Source organism: Rhinopithecus bieti, unplaced genomic scaffold (assembly GCF_001698545.2).
Source record: "Rhinopithecus bieti isolate Rb0 unplaced genomic scaffold, ASM169854v2 scaffold_12155, whole genome shotgun sequence".
In the NCBI taxonomy this organism is placed as follows: domain Eukaryota; kingdom Metazoa; phylum Chordata; class Mammalia; order Primates; family Cercopithecidae; genus Rhinopithecus; species Rhinopithecus bieti.
Window position 1 is genome coordinate 3,361,278 of NW_016807423.1, and position 18,065 is coordinate 3,379,342.

General features: G+C 47.1%; 1 protein-coding gene across 5 annotated transcripts in view; it reads right to left on the reverse strand.

The window, feature by feature from the left end:
• Window positions 1-18,065, reverse strand: part of KDM4A (lysine demethylase 4A) — a 57,306-nt gene that overhangs the window by 20,517 nt on the left and 18,724 nt on the right. For all 5 annotated transcript variants that reach the window (XM_017881885.1, XM_017881886.1, XM_017881889.1 and 2 more), the window contains 4 exons: window positions 17,334-17,581; window positions 16,353-16,552; window positions 13,799-14,169; window positions 2,020-2,140 (listed from right to left, as the gene is read on the reverse strand). In XM_017881885.1, coding sequence (XP_017737374.1) covers window positions 2,020-2,140; window positions 13,799-14,169; window positions 16,353-16,552; window positions 17,334-17,581 — 940 coding nt within the window. The remainder of the gene's footprint in view (window positions 1-2,019; window positions 2,141-13,798; window positions 14,170-16,352; window positions 16,553-17,333; window positions 17,582-18,065) is intronic.

Sequence of the window (18,065 nt, forward strand, 5' to 3'; positions counted from 1 at the left end):
TTTTTTTTTTTTTTTTGGTGGTTGTTGTTTTTATTGAGACGGAGTCTTGCTCTGTTGCCCAGGCTGGAGTGCAGTGGTATCATCTCGGCTCACTGCAAGCTCCGCCTCCCAGGTTCAAGCCATTCTCCTGTCTCAACCTCCTGAGTAGCTGAGCCTACAGGCGCCCACCACTACACCCGGCTAATTTTTTGTATTTTAGTAGAGATGGGGTTTCACCATGTTAGCCAGGATGGTCTTGATCTCCTGACCTTGTGATCCACCCGCCTCAGCCTCCCAGAGTGCTGGGATTACAGGCATGAGCCACCACGCCCAGCCATATCATGATCTTTCTACTTAAAAAAAAAAAAAAAAAAAAAGGCAGAGATGGGGCACTGATCAGGAAGGAGAGGATCAGGTAGGACAGGGTCTGACGTTAGTCAAGAGTAACAAGTACAATTGACTCTGCTCTCCTTGAGGGTGCCAGGGCCCAGTAACCAACCGAGCCGGAGCTGAGGCTCAGCAGTGCTGATCTTCCTGGATCTCTGGGCTCCAGGCAGCACAGGAGACCACTCTCCACTGATGTCAATGCACCCTGAGCTTCAGTGCCATATTTCCTGGTTTTCCTTACACATGTCTGCTTACCCTGCTTCTCTGCCTCCTTCACAGGCTCCCTTCCCTCCTCTGTCCACCTAGCCCCAGCCTCTGCTCACCCACCTTGGTCCCCTCCCCAAGAGCAGCCTCATTATTCCAACAATTGTATCAAATGTCACCTCAGTGCCAACTCCTAAGTCTACGTCCTCCATAGACACTGAACTCAGGTTTCCCCAACCAAAGCTACAAACCAGGGAGGCACTCAACTCATCCTCCTCAACTACCATCCTCATAGCTCCACAGCCAGTCACCAAATCCAGTTGATTTTATCTTCCAAATATATTCCCTACCACCACCATCCTACTTCAGACCTTCATATTGTAGACAGACCATTATGGAAGACCATGTGGTCCTCTCAAAGCCATCCTCAAGATGCCAGCACTAGGAGTGATCTTTTCTAAAGGAATCTAAATGACCATGTCATTCCTCTGCTTGAAAAGTGTCACTAGCTCCTGAATGCCAGTAAGGCAAACTCCTCACTCTGGCCTCCATGATAATGCTCTCCAGGATCTGGTCCCCCTCCTCCTAACCCACCTATCACTCCCTGGCCTTGCCCTCCAGCTCTAGCCACACTGAGCTGACTAGAGTTCCTCTGACTACAGCCTCCTGCTCCTCTTCTCCAAGGCATGCTGTCCTTCTGCCCCAGAGTAATACCTCTTCTTTTTTTTTTTTTTTTTTTTTTTTTTTTTTTTTTGAGACGGTGTCTCGCTCTGTTGCCCAGGCTGGAGTGCAGTGGCGCGATCTCAGCTCACTGCAACCTCCGCCTCCTGGGTTCAAGCAATTCTCCTGCTTCAGCCTCCTGAGTAGCTGGGACTACAGGCATGGGCCATGACACCCGGCTAATTTTTTGTAGTTTTAGTAGAGATAGCGTTTCATGTGTTAGCCAGGATAGTCTCGATCTCCTAACCTCGTGATCTGCCCGCCTTGGCCTTCCAAAGTGCTGGGATTATAGGCATGAGCTACCGCGTCCAGGCGCCTCTTCTTTCTTGAGATCTGTTCACCTGTCCAGTTTCCCCACTACGCTGTGAGTGTCTTGAAGGCACAGACATATCTTAGTTATCTTTGCAGCCACATATCCAGCACAGGGCTTTGCATCACTGACAGGAGTTTCTATCTTGAAAAATCAGCTGTGTACCTCCCAGGAAAAGAAAGGAAAAAACCTGCCTGCAATTATCCCCTATTAAGGTACACTGCAAGATACTCAAACTTATAATGAAATCTGGTTAGTGAATTAGATATAAGGAAATCCAGTCCTCTCTATGGAAATCTGGAAGAGCAGCTAAGCCACAGGCCTACCCTTATCCCTAAGCTTGGCCTTCTGATGTCCTGTCCTGTCAAGTCTAATGTGGTGAGCTGCTTTCTTCCTGGTGAAGGAAAAACAACACTTACCATCATCACTGACACACTCCTGCAGCACAAGTGGGTGATGGCGGGGGAGCTTGCTTAAAGGCTGACGGCGTCCCTTGGACTTCTTATTCTCCTCCAGGGAAAACATGTATTCATTCGCAACCTAGGCAAACCAGAAGAAATTAAATTGGTCTTGTCTCCACTTGAGAGACAGCACAAGTCACCCTCACAATGAAAACCAAAGGAAAGAGAGGGGCACAGAGAAACAAAAAGACATATAAAACCAAACACAGAAAATACCTGTCTTAGAAAAAGCCAAGTGACAATACCACGTACCAAACTAGTCTGAACCAGGATTATGTAAATATGGGGGAAAACCCAAGTGTGGTTCTTGGCCTTCTCAGGAGCAGCCTGAAACAAACGTACCAAAAACAAGCCTGCTTCCGCTCTGAGAGAGCCTTGCCCCGTCCCTTAAGCTCACTGCCGTGAGACTACCGAGGTGGCCCAAGTGAGAGAGCCCCCAAGGAGCCTAGGCACCCCTTCCCTTGGCCCAGTAGGTCAACAGTACCTGTTACAATATGCCAGGCAGCTGGGCCACCCAGGAGTGTCTAGGGGACACCCAAAGGGGTGAGCAGCAGCTAACCTATTAAAAGTAAAATAGGCCACCCTCTCCTTATACACTGCCAAGACTTCAGCTCTAGCAGATATTGTTCATTCCTCAGTTAGCTGCTGCTTCTCTAGGGGAGAACATGAGTGAGGACGGAAAGTGCATCTGAAACTCTGGCCTGGCTGCAAAGGGAAAGGTTGATTTAACACTGCATTTACATAATGTCAGAGCAAATGTAATTAGATTTAAATGTACAGGATTGACTCAGAAACACTACAGAAGGGTTTCTTTCTAATCAACATATTTAAAACTTGGTTACACTGACATTAGGAGATGTAGGGTTAGCAAAATCCATTAAGCAAGGAAATGAGGCCTGAAAGAGGGCCACTTTACAACTGTGACAAAAACCAATGCCATAAATGCTGCAGTGCTACCTTAGAGAAGACACCCTGGGCCTACAGACTCCATGTGCGACTACACAGAGCCCCAGGAGTTAAGGACCACAGTTGGAATGCCAAGAGAAAACAACTTCTGAACAGGCCATGTCCAGGAAGAACAGAGCCTAATCTTCCAAATGTAAATTTTGCCAACAAGTTTTGCCGTCCATTTGCCATTCATTCAACAAATATTCACTGGGCACCTACTGTGTGCAAAGGCCTGCTCAGGAAAAGAAGAAGGTGTGGAGAAACAAAGAAGATGTGATCTGTGCTTAGGTGAGTAAGGATGCTGCAGCAGTATGGAGGAATATGGTGGAGTGAGGATATTAGGGATCTTTTCCTGCTGATGTCCATGAAGACTTACATGACCATAGACTTAATCAGACCTGAACTGTATCAACTGTCTAAACCAATGGTTTTCAAAATGTACATCCGGAAAGCGCCTAAGGAGCCTCCATTAGAGTGAACAAAAAGGGCTTGAGGCCCCACCTTCTTTCCAACCAGAATGGCTCTGCTTTTGATTTGTATGTTTTAATTGATTACGATTTCACTTAAAGAAAGGGTTCTGGCCAGGCACAGTGGCTCACGCCTACAATCCCAGCACTTTGGGAGGCTGAGGTGGGAGGATCACCTGAGCCCGGAAGGTCAAGGCTGCAGTGAGTGAGCTGAGACTGCACCACTGCACTCCAGCCTAGATGACAGAAGTGAGACTTTGTCTCCAATCAATCAATAAGTAAGTAAAAGGGTTCTTTGGTTAAAACAAACTGGAAAACCCATACTTGCCCAACTTTGATAGTCTTACCATGTAAATAGAAAATTTAGGAGCACGTACCCCCAACCTACATAATACTTACTAATCAATTACATATACTAATACTAATGCACATATGCACATTTTAAAGCAAAAACAGACTATAAAAGGTTAAGATAAAAATAAAGTTAATTTTGCTTTATTCCTATACCCCAATAATATTCCTGTTTCCCCCCCTGCCACTGACCTGCCCCTGCCATCACTTTGAGGGCACCTGGACAATAGGCCTAAACCTGTGGGCTGTGGCAGACTAGGGAAAAAAGGAATGAGAATAAAGAAGCCAGAAACGGTGGAGATTTCTAGCCTGGACCACCAAGGTGACAGGGCTCATGTGGAGGAAGTGGAGGCTAATAACAAACCAGGTTAAACAAGCTGTGTGGGGTACACAACATGGATCCAAGGGTCTTTTCATTTGGAAATACCCAGGGGAGGCAATAAGAAATTCAGGGGGTTCAGAAAAGAGGTCAGAGCAAGATCTGGGAACCTGCAGCACCAGGTTCAGAATTACAATGGTGGGAGATGAGATTGTCGTGGGTGATAAATTGACTAAGCCTTCCAGGGACAGGAGGAAGAAGGGAGAAAAGGAGACTCCGAAGCAGACAGGTAAGAGGAATACCAGAAAGCCAACAAAGGGACGGCTTTGGGGAGGGGGAGATCCACAGGCGAAAGAACACAGAAGAGCTGAGCAGGGAAGTGGCCAAGGGACTCACTCAGCAACAGGGAGCTATCAGGACTGTTTTTTAAGATAAGTTCCAGTGGACAAAGAATAAGAAACTAAGGAGTGAATACATCACAGAGTATTTTTGAAAAGATCAAGGGAAAAATGAGATCATAGTTTGAGAAGGAAATTTCCTCTAGAATTGTATAGGGGCTACGTGAGCTTGGCTTTATAGGCAAAGCAGCAGCTTGTGAAAGGGAGATAATAGGATATTTGGTAGAGAGAATAATGGTTCCCCAATATGCCCACATCCCAATCCCTGTGAATATGTTATTCTACCATGGTGAAAGAGAATTAAGATTGCTAATCAGATAGTCTTTACAATAGGGAGTATCCTGGATCATTCAGGTGGGCCCAGTATAATCCCAATGGGGAATACAACAGAAGGAAGCAGAAGAGTCTATCTGAGTGATGTGATGCCAGAGACACTTGGCTGGATGCCCCTGCCTTTGACCATGGACGTAGAGGTCCAGGAGCCAAGGAATGTGGACGGCCTAGGGAGGCTGGAAAGGGCAAGGAAATGGGTCCTACCCCGAGAGCCTCCAGGAAGGTACACAGCCCTGCTGACGCCTTCATTTTAGCTCAGTGAAACCCATTTCAGACTTCTAAACTAAAGAACCACAAGAGCACAAGTGTTTCAGCCTCTGTGTTTGTGGTACCTTGTTATAGCAGCAATAGGAAACAAATACAGGGTAGGAGGTACCTAAGATCACCCAGAGGAGGTGGAAGGGTGAAGGTCAAGAACACCAGAATGCAGCTTGGGAAAGGAAGAGGACACTTTTTCCATGATCAGTATGTTCATAGCACCTCCTATATAGCCAGCATACGGTGGGAATACTCGTTTTGGCAGTGTAGAGATGAACAAGACATGATTTCTAACCTCAGGGAGAGAGACCTAGTGTCCAAGTCTGAAGTCTGAGCCCTTTCCACTACTGTCATGCTGCCTCTGACCAAAGTAGTCAGGTCCATTCAAATATTTGAATATTTTTTCACATTTCCTCATCTCCTGGCCAGTACTCCTCCTGCTACCATGGCATCCGCACCCTTCTCATGGTGCTGCCTTCCCTGGGATTGCTCCAGTTTCTAAATTCCCTCAGCATATAACAGAAACCAACTAGCTGTATGAGCCTGGACGAGTAGCAGCCCTACCAGTAAAATGGCAGTAATAAACCCTTCCCCAAAGGGCTCTTTTTGCAGACAGGGTGGGATGGCACGTATTCTCCCAGGGCCCTGCCTGTAAGAAAGCTGGAGCTCAAGGCTCCTGAGTTTTTTTTTTTTTTTTTTTTTTGAGACGGAGTCTCGCTCTGTCTCCCAGGCTGAAGTGCAGTGGCCAGATCTCAGCTCACTGCAAGCTCCGCCTCCCGGGTTTATGCCATTCTCCTGCCTCAGCCTCCGGAGTAGCTGGGACTATAGGCACCCGCCACCTCGCCTGGCTAGTTTTTTGTATTTTAGTAGAGATGGGGTTTCACCATGTTAGCCAGTATGGTCTCGATCTCCTGACCTCATGATCCGCCCGTCTCGGCCTCCCAAAGTGCTGGGATTACAGGCTTAAGCCACCGCGCCCGGCAAGGCTCCTGAGTTCTTTCCTCCCTCCTCCAACATCCGGCACCAGCATCAAGGTTAGTGTTCCTGTTAGGGTTTATTCTGTACAGAGAAGAACCAATTGTTCTCCCACCTTGTTTTGGGAACTCACTTTTCAAAGCAGGTGAACTAACAAGAACTTCTGCAGCAGACATATGGCTGAGGCTCAGTCAGTAGGTAATGAAAACTCTACAGCTTTGGCAGTCAGTCAGCCAGGGTGCTTTTACCAAAAACTGCAGTTTACCAAACTGACCTAAAAAAGGCCCTTGACATAGATGGTGACATGGAAACTGAACAGCAGGCAGCCCAAATTACAGCTTGGGGATGCTTAAAGTGGGGGTAGGGGAATATAAGGGTGCTCTAAGGAACCCAGTTGTCTACAAATATAGATCCAGTGCTATTAGACCTCTCCAGGGATGGGCAAAGTTGCTCAGCTTCTGCCCCCAAACCTTGACTGTCCCTTATTCCTCCCAGTCAATTAATTCTGATGGTGGCTTCTTACGAAAACAAACCTGACCTTCCATTTACTCATTCCATCCTCATTACAGAGGGTTTCATAGGCCAAGCCCTGTGGACCGGGCTGGTAACTCAAGAAATGAGGATGAATGTGGCACAGAGCCCAGCTTCTAGAAGGTTATATTCTTCACCAGCCTACGGCAAGGGCATTAAGAAGCAAGTACTCTAGAGCTTCAAAGAAGAAAGGGAACTAGATGGAAAGCAATGAAGAGTTTCTAAGAGTAGTGGCTTTTGAAAAGCACTGGGTTGCACTAAGCAGAGGTAATTATCTGACTACTCTAGGCGACCCTCAGAGATAAATTCCCCATCTCCTCCCACCTCAAAACCATCTGCATTCTGGTGACAGTGGCCCAACAAAGTTAATGTACTTACTGCCACTGAACTGTGTACTACAAAAACTGTTACAATAGGTAAATATATCATGTATATATTACCACAATTTAAAAACACAGGCTGGGTGTGATGGCTCATGCCTATATCTCAGCACTTTGGGAGGCCGAGACAGGAGGATCACTTGGGCCCAGGAGTTTAAGATCAGCCTAGGCAACATAAGGATACCCCATCACTACAAAAATAAAAAAATTAGCTGGGCACAATGGCACATGCCTATAGTCCCAACTACTTGAGAGGCTGAGGTGGGAGAATCCTTTGAGCCTGGGAGGTCAAGGCTGCAGTGAGCAGAGATCGTACCACTGCACTCCAGCCTGGGCAACACAAGACCTTGTCTCAAAAACAAACAAAAAACCTATCTGCAGCCATCCCCTCCAGTCCCTCCACCTGCACTCCCACTTCCTTAGATCCCCAGAATCCAATCACTACCTCTTCAACTTCCCGCACTCAGCAGGACCCTGCCCTTTAATACAAGGCACACTTGGCCATATCTCCAGTTGTCTTGAACTTTTCTCCTGCCCTGGCCCTGGATACACTGTTGTTTCCTAGTTCTCCTGATCTCTGGCTGCTCCTTCACATTCTCCTACCTGGGCCCTCTCCCGTCACCCCACACTGTGAAACTGTTCTTCACTCTACACACATTCTTCCATACCCACCAGTGCCCTCCTGGTGACTCCCACACCCTCAGACCAACCCTTCCACCCCCAGCTTCAAGGCTGTGTCTATGTATCTCCATAGCCTACCTCACAAAAGTTACCCTCCAGACGTACCCAAACTCAAATCATTTCCTGGCCCACACTAAAAACCCTCTAGTTTTCTTATAACCACTATCCTATATGGATGGCACCACCATCCATCCCAAGAACTCAAAGCCGGAAACCCGAGTCAAGCCCCATGCTACCCTCTGACTCACCCCACATCCAGTCACCCAGTCCTGTGCACCCACCTTCCAAGTAGCTCAAGTCCATTTTCTGCTCCCCATCCCTATCACCACCACCCACAGGTCCTCACTACCTCTTTCTCAGACTAAAGAAACAGGTTCCTAATTGGTTTCCCTGTTTCAAATCTTTTTTCCTCCTCTCCTGAAGTAGAAGTATTTAGTTATAAAAATAACATGTTAATCATAAAAATATTCAAATGATGCATAAATGTAGGAAGTGAAATCATCCATAATTCCACCTTCAAGAGAACCTCTGTTAACAATTTCTAATTTTGCCTCTTTCTTCCTCCCCCCCAGAATCTTTATACTGCCTCCAGAACAATCTTCTAAAACATCAGTGTAGTACTTAAAAAACCCTTTACTGGACAACCAATGACAGCTTCTTGATTAAGTCAATGGTGAGGAAAAAATGGGGAGAGGTGCTGGCCTACATCAAGGAAGACTTCAAAACATCATCAAATCAAAGGTGTGGGCCTTGGTTTAATCCTGATACAAACCAGTCAACTGTAAAACAGACTTTGTTTGGACAATGAGGAAATGTGATTATGGACTGGATAGTAAATTATGCTAAAGAATTTTTATAGTTTTCTTAGGTATAATAATGGCATAGTTATCTGAGAAAGTGACCATATTTTTCTTTTTTTTTTAAATTTTTTTTTGTGAGATGGAGTCTCACTCTGTTGCCCAGGCTGGAGTGCAATGGCGCGATCTCAGCTCACCGCAACCTCTGCCTCCCAGGTTCAAGCAATTCTCCTGCTTCAGCTTCCTGAGTAGCTAGGATTACAGGCACCCGCCAAAACGCCCAGCTAATTTTTGTATTTTTAGTAGAGATGAGGTTTCACCATGTTGGCCAGGCTGGTCTCGAACTCCTGACCTCAGGTGATCCACCCCCTTGGCCTCCCAAAGTACTGGGATTACAGGCGTGAACCACCACACCCAGCTGAAAGTGACCATATTTTCAGAGATACACACTGAAGTAGGGAAGAAATGACAAGGTATCTGGGATGTGCTTTAAAATACTTCAGCAGAGAGGCAGAGTAATGGGCACAAATACATAGCTTGATAGAAGAAATAAGACCTAGTGTTTGACAAATCAGTAGGGTGACTAGTTTACAATAGTCTATTGTACATTTCAAAATAGTTAGAATAATTTGGATGTTTCTAGCATAAAGACAAATATTTAAGGTGATGCATTTCCCAATTACACTGATTTAATCTTCACAAATTAATGTATTAAAATATCACCCCAAAAATATGTACATTATATACTAATAAAGATAATATAATTTTAATATAAATACTTCGGCAAATTGAAAACAGGACAAACAAAGCAAATATGGAAAGATCTTGACACCTGTTAGAATACTTATGGGTTCGGCTGGGCGCGGTGGCTCACACCTGTAATTCCAGCACTTTGGGAGGCTGAGGCGGGTAGATCATGAGGTCAGGAGTTCAAGACCAGCCTGGCCAAGATGGTGAAACCCTGTCTCTACTAAAAATACAAAAATTAGCGGGGCGTGGTGGCAGGCGCCTATAATCCCAGCTACTCAGGAGGCTAAGGCAAAGAACTGCTTGAAGCCAGGAGGTGGAGGCTGCAGTGAGCCGAGATCATGCCACTGCACTCCAGCCTGGGCGACAGAGCAAGACTCCGTCTCAAAAAAAAAAATTTATTTGTGGGTTCACTGTATTATTCGCTCTGCATCTTTCTTTTTTAAGATATTGTGTCATTCTGCCACCCAGGCTGTAGTGCAATGGTACAGTCATGGCTCATTGCAGCCTCAACCTCTTGGGCTCAAGCGATTCTCGCACCTCAGCCTCCCAAAGTGCTGGGACCACAGGTGCACGGCACCCTACGTGGCCTCCCTCTGAATCTTTGTGTGTGCATTTATTTATTATTTATTTTTTTGAGACAAACTTTCACTCTTTCACCCAGAATGGAGAGCAGTGGTGTGATCTCACCTCACTGCAACCTCTGCCCCCGGGTTCAAGCGCTTCTCCTGCCTCAGCCTCCCAAGCAGCTGGGATTGTAGGCACCCGCCACCACACCCAGCTAATTTTTCTATTTTTAGTAGAGATGGGGTTTCACCATGTTGGACAAGCTGATCTTGAACTCCTGACCTCAGGTGATCCACCCATGTCAGCCTCCCAAAGTGCTAGGATTACAGGCATGCACCATCACACCCAGCCCTTTGTGTATGCATTTAAAAGAATGAATTATGAAAGTTTTCAATTTCCAAATCCATACGGTGCATATGGTGGGGACCCTTCTGCTGCTCCCTACACCGTAACTAGGAGGTCAAACTGCTTCCCAGAGCAACAAAGCAGACCCTCCAGGTTCTGGCTCTTAATATCCTCCAAAAGCACCACCTGAGGCCCTCTCTAGTCCTATACACCTGAGACAAACTAAACCACTGCAGATCCCCAAGTGCTTTGATGCTGGCATGAGCTATCATGAGCATTTAGAATATCCTACTCTCCCAGATTCTCTCTTCGATTTCATTCTATCCACCTGGCATTCTCCTAACCTCAGGCCTAAACTGTTTCCTTCTCTCGGGCAGTCCTGAAATCCATACTGCAACCCCAAGCTGAACTGCTAACTCTCCCACTTGTACCACAACACGTATCATTAAGTACTGGAATGATTTGCTCTTATCTATCTCTCCTAGACTATGAGTTCCTTGAAGGCACAGTCCTGGCCTAGAGCAGGCATGCTGTAAATGATTACAAAGTAGTGAAGAGGCAGGGCAGCCAAAACAGTTTTAGAGACTTTTAAGTAGTTCAGACAAACAAGCTAGCACATGTTGGAGGTGGAGGGACGGATGGCGATGGAGCAGAGAGGGTATTAGGGTACTATCATCAGGCTAGACCTGAGAAGTATATACAGAAATAAAAAGGAACCAAGAAGACACTCAAGGGTTTTTGAGCAGAGGATTGAAAAAGAGAGACATGTCAGAGAGAAGACCCCTTCCCCTAGCATACTTCCACATGGAAGGAGTCCTGGCTTTGCTTCTCCCCACGCCCTTAAAAGCTGTGATTCACTTCAATAGGATCTGTCTTTTGGAGAGGGAGTGCATTCTGGCCTATGTCCACACCACATGGAAGCTGAGGGCTTCCATGGAAATGCTTTGCCTCTAGAGGGGCCTGGAGACATCAAGAGTAAATGAGTAGTCCAGGCGCGATGGCTCACACCTGTAATCTCAGCACTTTGGGAGGCTGAGGCAGGCACTCAGGAGTTGCAAACCAGCCTGGCCAACATGGTGAAATCTCTACTAAAAAAAATACAAAAATTAACCAGGAGTGGTGATGCATGCCTGTAATCCCGGCTACTCAGGAGGCTGGGGCAGGAGAATCGCCTGAACTCGGAAGGTGGAGGTTGCAGTGAGCCAAGATTGCATCACTGCACTCCAGCCTGGGCAACAGAGCGAGACTCAGACTCAAAAAAAAAAAAAAAGAGTAAATGAGTAGCAGGGCCATTTGGCCACAGGTTAAAAGTCACTTTCTTCAATCATTTTAACTTGTAAATAAAGCAACATTCTGAGCTCCATATGCCTGACTCTTGTATCATCAATTAAATAGTTCCAAATTTGAGAGGAAAAGGACAGGTGTTATTTATTGGCTTCCTGCACCTCCCACCCCCAAAAAATCCCACAAACACTTGACTCTGTAATAAGATTAATTAAGCAGTAATACAAAGACTAAACAATGCATATAAAGTATTTAATAGCTGGGGGGCGGTGAGGCGCACAGTGGCTTACACTTGAAATCATGGCACTTTGGGAGATCAAGGGAGGAGGATCACTTGAGCCCAGGAGTTCGAGACCAGTCTGGGCAACAAGGTGAAACCCCATCTCCACAAAAAATACAAAAATACAAAGATGAGCCGAGAAAATACAAAGATTAGCCGAGAGTGGTGGTGTGCACCTGTAGTCCCAGCTACTTGGGAGGCTGAGGTGGGGAGGATGGGTTGAACCCAGGGGGCAGAAGTTGCAGTGAGCCAAGACTGTGCCACTGCACTCTACCCTGGGCAACAGAGCAAGACCCTGTCTCAAAAAAGAAAAACAAAGTATTTAATATACAGTGAGCTCTTGCTACTTCTTAGCTGCTTTTTGTGATTGTGATTGCAACTAGAAACAAGAATGTCAGGAAGACTCAGCAAGAGGACAGTATGAACTGTAGTGAACAGTAGGATGGACGAAATGGCTCGGGGCCTCTGTGAAGGAAGAATTGCTGGGTGGCAACTGGGAGTTTAAGAGACTCTGGTTTCCAGGCTGAAAAAGCCCTCATTTATGGAAGGTGCCATAAGAAGGCATAGAGAACTGCAATCAGAGGCAATGAGAAGGAAACACAGTAGTTATTAGCTCATTAGCCTGCAACCACAGTGGGATGGAAAGAGGAACATTCACAAGGTAAAAAGGAAGTCTACAAAAACCGTACCCTGAGATTCAGAGAAGGCACCGAGAAAAGTTACAAGTATTAACAACAAGGAGACAAACATACCATAAAAACGGATTATTGGCAACACTAGGGAAATGTGAATATGACTGAGTGTCAAGTACTGCAGCCAAAGAAAACAGAAAGCAAATATGCCAAATGCTAATCATATATATGATGAGTACACGCGGGGGCTCGTGATGGTATTCTGTACATACTTCAGAAATTTTCCATAGTGAAGATTTTAAGAGATAAATTTTAAAACTAAAGGTAAGGGAATAGGGAATCAAGAGGACCCTCTGCACTGGCTTCTTGTATCTGCCACCCCTCATCAAAAGCTGCAAGCTTGACCCACATAAGCTGTAAGGCTGGGGAGTCAGGGAAGGTCACTTGGATAGTGTGGGTCCAGCTGCATCTGACATGACTCTGATCATCCATAGTGGCAGACCCACCAAGAGCCATTTTATACAAAAGCAGGAATCAGCTTTTGGTGACAACATATATTTATGGAGGAAGCCTGAACACACATGTTCGTATTTATAGCTTTGGGAATGCATCTTGGTCTCCAAAAGGATGTTCTATCAATGTCATACTGGGAGTCTACCGAGCAGTCAAGACTTCTAAGAAAAAAAAACCCTTGAATTTCAAGGTAAGAAAGGCCATCTCATCTCATCTCATCCCAAACCCCCAAACACGTGGGCTCCAACGGCAGCCATTCTAACCCTTGTGCCGCTAAGGCAATGAGGGTCAGAGGAAGAGTTCCCACCCACCCCAACTGAAAAGGCCAGCCACAGTGGCTCACACCTATAAGTCCAGCACTTTGGGAGGCTGAGGTGGGCGGATCACTTGAGTTCAGGAGTTCGAGACCTGTCTGGCCAACATGGTGAAACCCTGTCTCTACTAAAAATACAAAAACTAGCTGGGCATAGTGGCACACGCCTGTAATACCAGCTACTCAGGAGGCTGAGGCAGGAGAACTGCTTGAACCTGGAAGGCAGAGGTTGCAGTGAGCCAACATCATGCCACTGCATTCCAGCCTAGGCAACAGAGCAAGACTCTATCTCAAGAAAAAAAAAAAGGCATTGTGATCCAAGTGGGCTGAGGAGGATCTGCTGCTGTGACTGAGGCTGCATTGATGCAATTCTTGGAATCAGAAGCCACAGGGATATGAGAAAAGCAACTCCCAGCAAAGAACAAGCCGGGAGAGTGAATGCCACCCAGGCTTTTGCTGGACACAACCACTGCAGGCTGGAGGCACTGACTGAGGGTTTCTCCTGCCCTCCTGCAGCACCTCCACCACACAGATCCACCTCCCCAACACAGATCCCCTCCCCAACAGGGTGTCCTTCAGGGCAGCTCCCCACCCCACACCACTGCCTGGAGCCCATACCTCTGCCAGCTCCCGCTCACTGATACTTCTGGCGGCGCTTCCTTTCTTCCTCATGCATGGCTCTCCCACAGTGACCCTGCCATCCCCTTTGGCATAACTGTGCACAGTGAGAACTCCCGTTTGCCCTTGGGCTTGGCAGGAGAGAGGCTCACTAGTTTCTGAATCAGAAGAGATAGAATCCCGTGAAGAGCCAGAGCCCAGGCTGGAAGATGACTTCTTTTGGGAGCCTGAGAAGACAAGGCGTCCCCCTACAGAGGCAGGATTCACAGAAAGATCCAAGGCTGCTGCTTCTTGTTCTTCCTCCTCATCCTCCTCTTCTAGTTTGACATTTTTGAGCTCTTCAAATTTGACTTCAGTGGAGTCAGAATAATCTGAAACACACATACACATTAGACAGAGCCAAGTTCCACCTGCACACGTGAATCTGATAAAAGCCAGAGTGGCAAAGCACAAGGAACATGGGCTAGGAATGGGACCTGGCTTCCAATCCTGGCTCTGTCACTGAGGGGCACTGTGAGCCAGGGCTATCTGCTCAGCCTCCTGGCCTCTAGCTTCTTCCTCTGTAGTGAGAAGATGCTACTACAATTCTACAGGGCTCATAAATACGACTCCTGAGCACCGCCTGGCACTCAGCAGACACTCAGTAAGGGGCAGCTGCCATTTCCTCCAAAGTCTCCTGCAGGAAATGCAAGTCTGAGCTCAGCAGAGACCTGGCTACCCAGCCCATGCTAGAAAATCTAAAGATCTTGAAAAATATTAAGAGGGTGTATGTTAAATGTTCTCACTGCAAAAATGGTAACTATGTGAAGTAATATGTATTTTAATCAGCTAGATTTAACCATTCCACAACATATATATACTTCACAAATCATGTTGGACCAGGAGCAGTGGTTCACAACTGTAATCCCAGGACTTTGGGAGGCCAAGATGGGAGGATTGCTACAGCCCAGGAGTTCAAGACCAGCCTGGGCAACAAAGTGAGACCCTGTCTCTACAAAATTTAAAAATTAGCCAGGCATGGGCCGGGCGCGGTGGCTCACGGCTGTAATCCTAGCACTTTGGGAGGCCAAGGTAGGCAGATCACGATGTCAAGAGATCGACACCATCCTGGCTAACAAGGTGAAACCCCATCTCTACTAAAAATATAAAAAATCAGCCAGGCGTGATGGCCCGCATCTGTAGTCCCAGCTACTCAGTAGGCTGAGGCAGGAGAATCACTTGAACCCGGGAGGCAGAGATTGCAGTGAGCCGAGATCGCCACTGCATTCCAGCCTGGGTGACAGACTGACTATGTCTCAAAAAACAAAAAAGTAGCCAGGCATGGTGGCGTATGCCTGTAGTCCAGGCCACTTGAGAGGTTGAGGCAAAAGGATTGCTTGAGCCCGGAAAGTTGAGGCTGCAGTGAGCTGTGTTCGCACAGGCTTGTGCAACAGAGCAAGACTCTGTTTCTAAAACAAAAAAATTATGTTGTATATGACAAATATGCACCATTTTATCTGTCAATATAAATAAATAAATTTGAAGGGAAAAAAGGGAAAGAAAATCTGCTGAAGAGAAGCCAGTCCAGCACGTCAGTCCACAGTGCTACCTGGCTGTCAGCAGACCACATCTTCGCGTCATACCTGACTCAAGACAGATACAAGCTTTCTCCAACAAATCTAGCCTCAATGACCTTCCAAGTGACTGCTAAACAACACTGATCACACCACTCCCACTCTTAAAATATAAATGGCTTCTTAAGCTTCCAAGTGAGGAAATGAAAATGGCAGACAGCCCTACATCCTCTCCTATTTCTCCAGTGTCACCTTCTGGTCACACAGCTGCCTTCTACCCTAATATTCAATTGAGGGAAACTCCCCACCAGTTCCCCCAGGTGGACCATGCTATTAATATTTCCCATCTCTGCTGGGAACGGTGGCTCAAGACTGTAATCCCACTCGGCACTTTGGGAGGCCGAGGCAGGCGGATCACCTGAAGTCAGGAGTTCAAGATCATCCTGGCCAAAATGGTGAAACCCCATCTCTACTAAAAATACGAAAAAAAATTAGCCAGGCGTGGTGGTGGGCACCTGTAGTCCTAGCTAGTTGGGAGGCTGAGGCAGGAGAATCGCTTGAACCCAGGAGGCAGAAGTTGCAGTGAGTCGAGATTGCGCCACTGCACTCCAGCCTGCATGACAGAGCAAGACTCCATCTCAAAAAAAAAATCTCCCATCTCCACGCCTGTGCCCTGCTCCTCCCCTCTGGGACACCCTTTCTACATCCCTCCTCTCTCTCTGTCCGCCTGGGAAGGTCCTACTTACCTTGTAAGAGTCACCTTCACCAAAACCTCCAGTGTTTCCCTGACCCCTGACCAGGCAGAGGGAGGAGCTTTTCCCTACGTGTCCAGTCCACCCTGTATATCCCTACCCAAAGCACTTCTCACACTCCAAGTACACTATCTGATCACAGACCTGTCACTCTGCTTTCTTTATTTCTCACTCAGCACTCAATATGGCATCTGACACGGGACACATGTATGAGTTAAGGTTGTGGAAAATACACCATAGTCAACTAACCTGGGAAGGTAAGACCATCCTCAACTTGCCGCACAGAACTATGGGTGGGCCTCACCGGGGCGAGGGCTGCCGGGCACTCCGTCATCTCATACTGCTCAGAACTCAGCTCCTCCTTGGGGAAGAGCTCACTCTGACTCACCTCCTGTGGTATTTCAAGACAAACTCGGTGCCTCTTTGTCCCTATTCGGTGCCTGGCCAGGCTGCAAGGGAGAGGGCAAATCTTTTAAGAGCCCACAAATATATCCACTTACTCAAAGACATTCCTACACATCCACACACAACCCAAAGTGAATGGCCAGAGCCTGTCAGGCCTGGTTCAAAACTCAGGGACACCTCTTATTTGTGACTTGAGACGAGGGACTTCACCTCTCTGAGCTTGTTCCATCATCTGGAAGATACAGGTATTACCACCCACCTAACAGATTTGTTGTGAGGACTAAGAAAAGGTATGCAGAGTAGCTGGCAAAGTGTCTGGCATATAGTAGGTACCAAGACACGGTTCCTCCTTTCTTTCCCATATGGCCCAGGATAAATTCCCAGAGCACAGATCCCCTGGCTCAGCTTCCCATTGGTGCAGACTTAAGAAGGTGACTCTTAAGTCTGCTCTGATGGCACTGCAGACTTAAATCATAACATTACCAATGCCCTTGAGTCTCATCCTCACTACACTTCTTTTTAAAAGACTCTCTGATATGATGAGAAAACATGACTTTTCTGGCTCAGGGGGAGCCCAACCTTCGCACATAAATGCCTTGACACTCATATAAATTACCCCTTTGCTCCAGCAGACTACAGCCCACTACAGGTCTCTCATTCAGAAAGTGCCTGAATGCTCTGGCTCTCAGGTTTCTGGAGCCTTTACCAAGAACACTCCCTTAGCCGAGGCACAAACAGCATCTTAGAAACAGCCTCTCCACAGGTTACAGGACCTACCCAGACACCTCTCCCTCACACAGCCACGACAAAGGGCTGCTGGGTTACCTTGTCTTCAAGTCTCCTTCCTCTCCATCCTCCACCCCTTCCATGTCCTCCTCTGGGCACTCCTCCTCATTGCCAGCTCTTGGAGGCAGTTCACTCTCCTTAAGAAACTCAGCTGCTTCTGGCGTGGGCAGAGTATGGTCAATAACTGTGTTGTCCTTCCCAGCTTTCCAAAGTTTGTACCTTTCTGGCTGGAACTTCCTCACAAACACATCCATGGAGATCTTCACCATGTCCTTTCTACAGGAGCACTGTCAGCAGGAAGCAGAAGAGCACCAGGTGAGCATACCTTGCTGCTTCCACCTCACCCCCACGTCCTAGCTCCTCCCTCCACATGGAAACAAGTGCAAGATGGTTTATAACTGGATTGTGTTGGTTCACAGGCTGAGGGCATATTATCCTTGCAGGACCTTCAAATATGAAGGGAAGCAGGGAAAAAAGGGCAGAGAATACATACTACTGGGGCAAATCTACCTGGGCACTAACTTGGGGTCACAGAGGGTGGTTAGGCTCTGCACTTAGGCCCCCAGGATGGTGAGCCACCTGCCCTTGTTCCCTGTCCAAGCCAGGAACACACAAGCAAGTCTACTACTACGAGTCAAAGGCCTAGCCCTGCTGCTTCCCTAGAGTAAAGAAAACCCCTAGGAACTTCAACAGAGAAGTCTCAGAGTGGCTAAGGCAAGAATATTAACGTGTGTGGATGTGGTTTTAATGCCTAGTGGACTTAAGAACCTC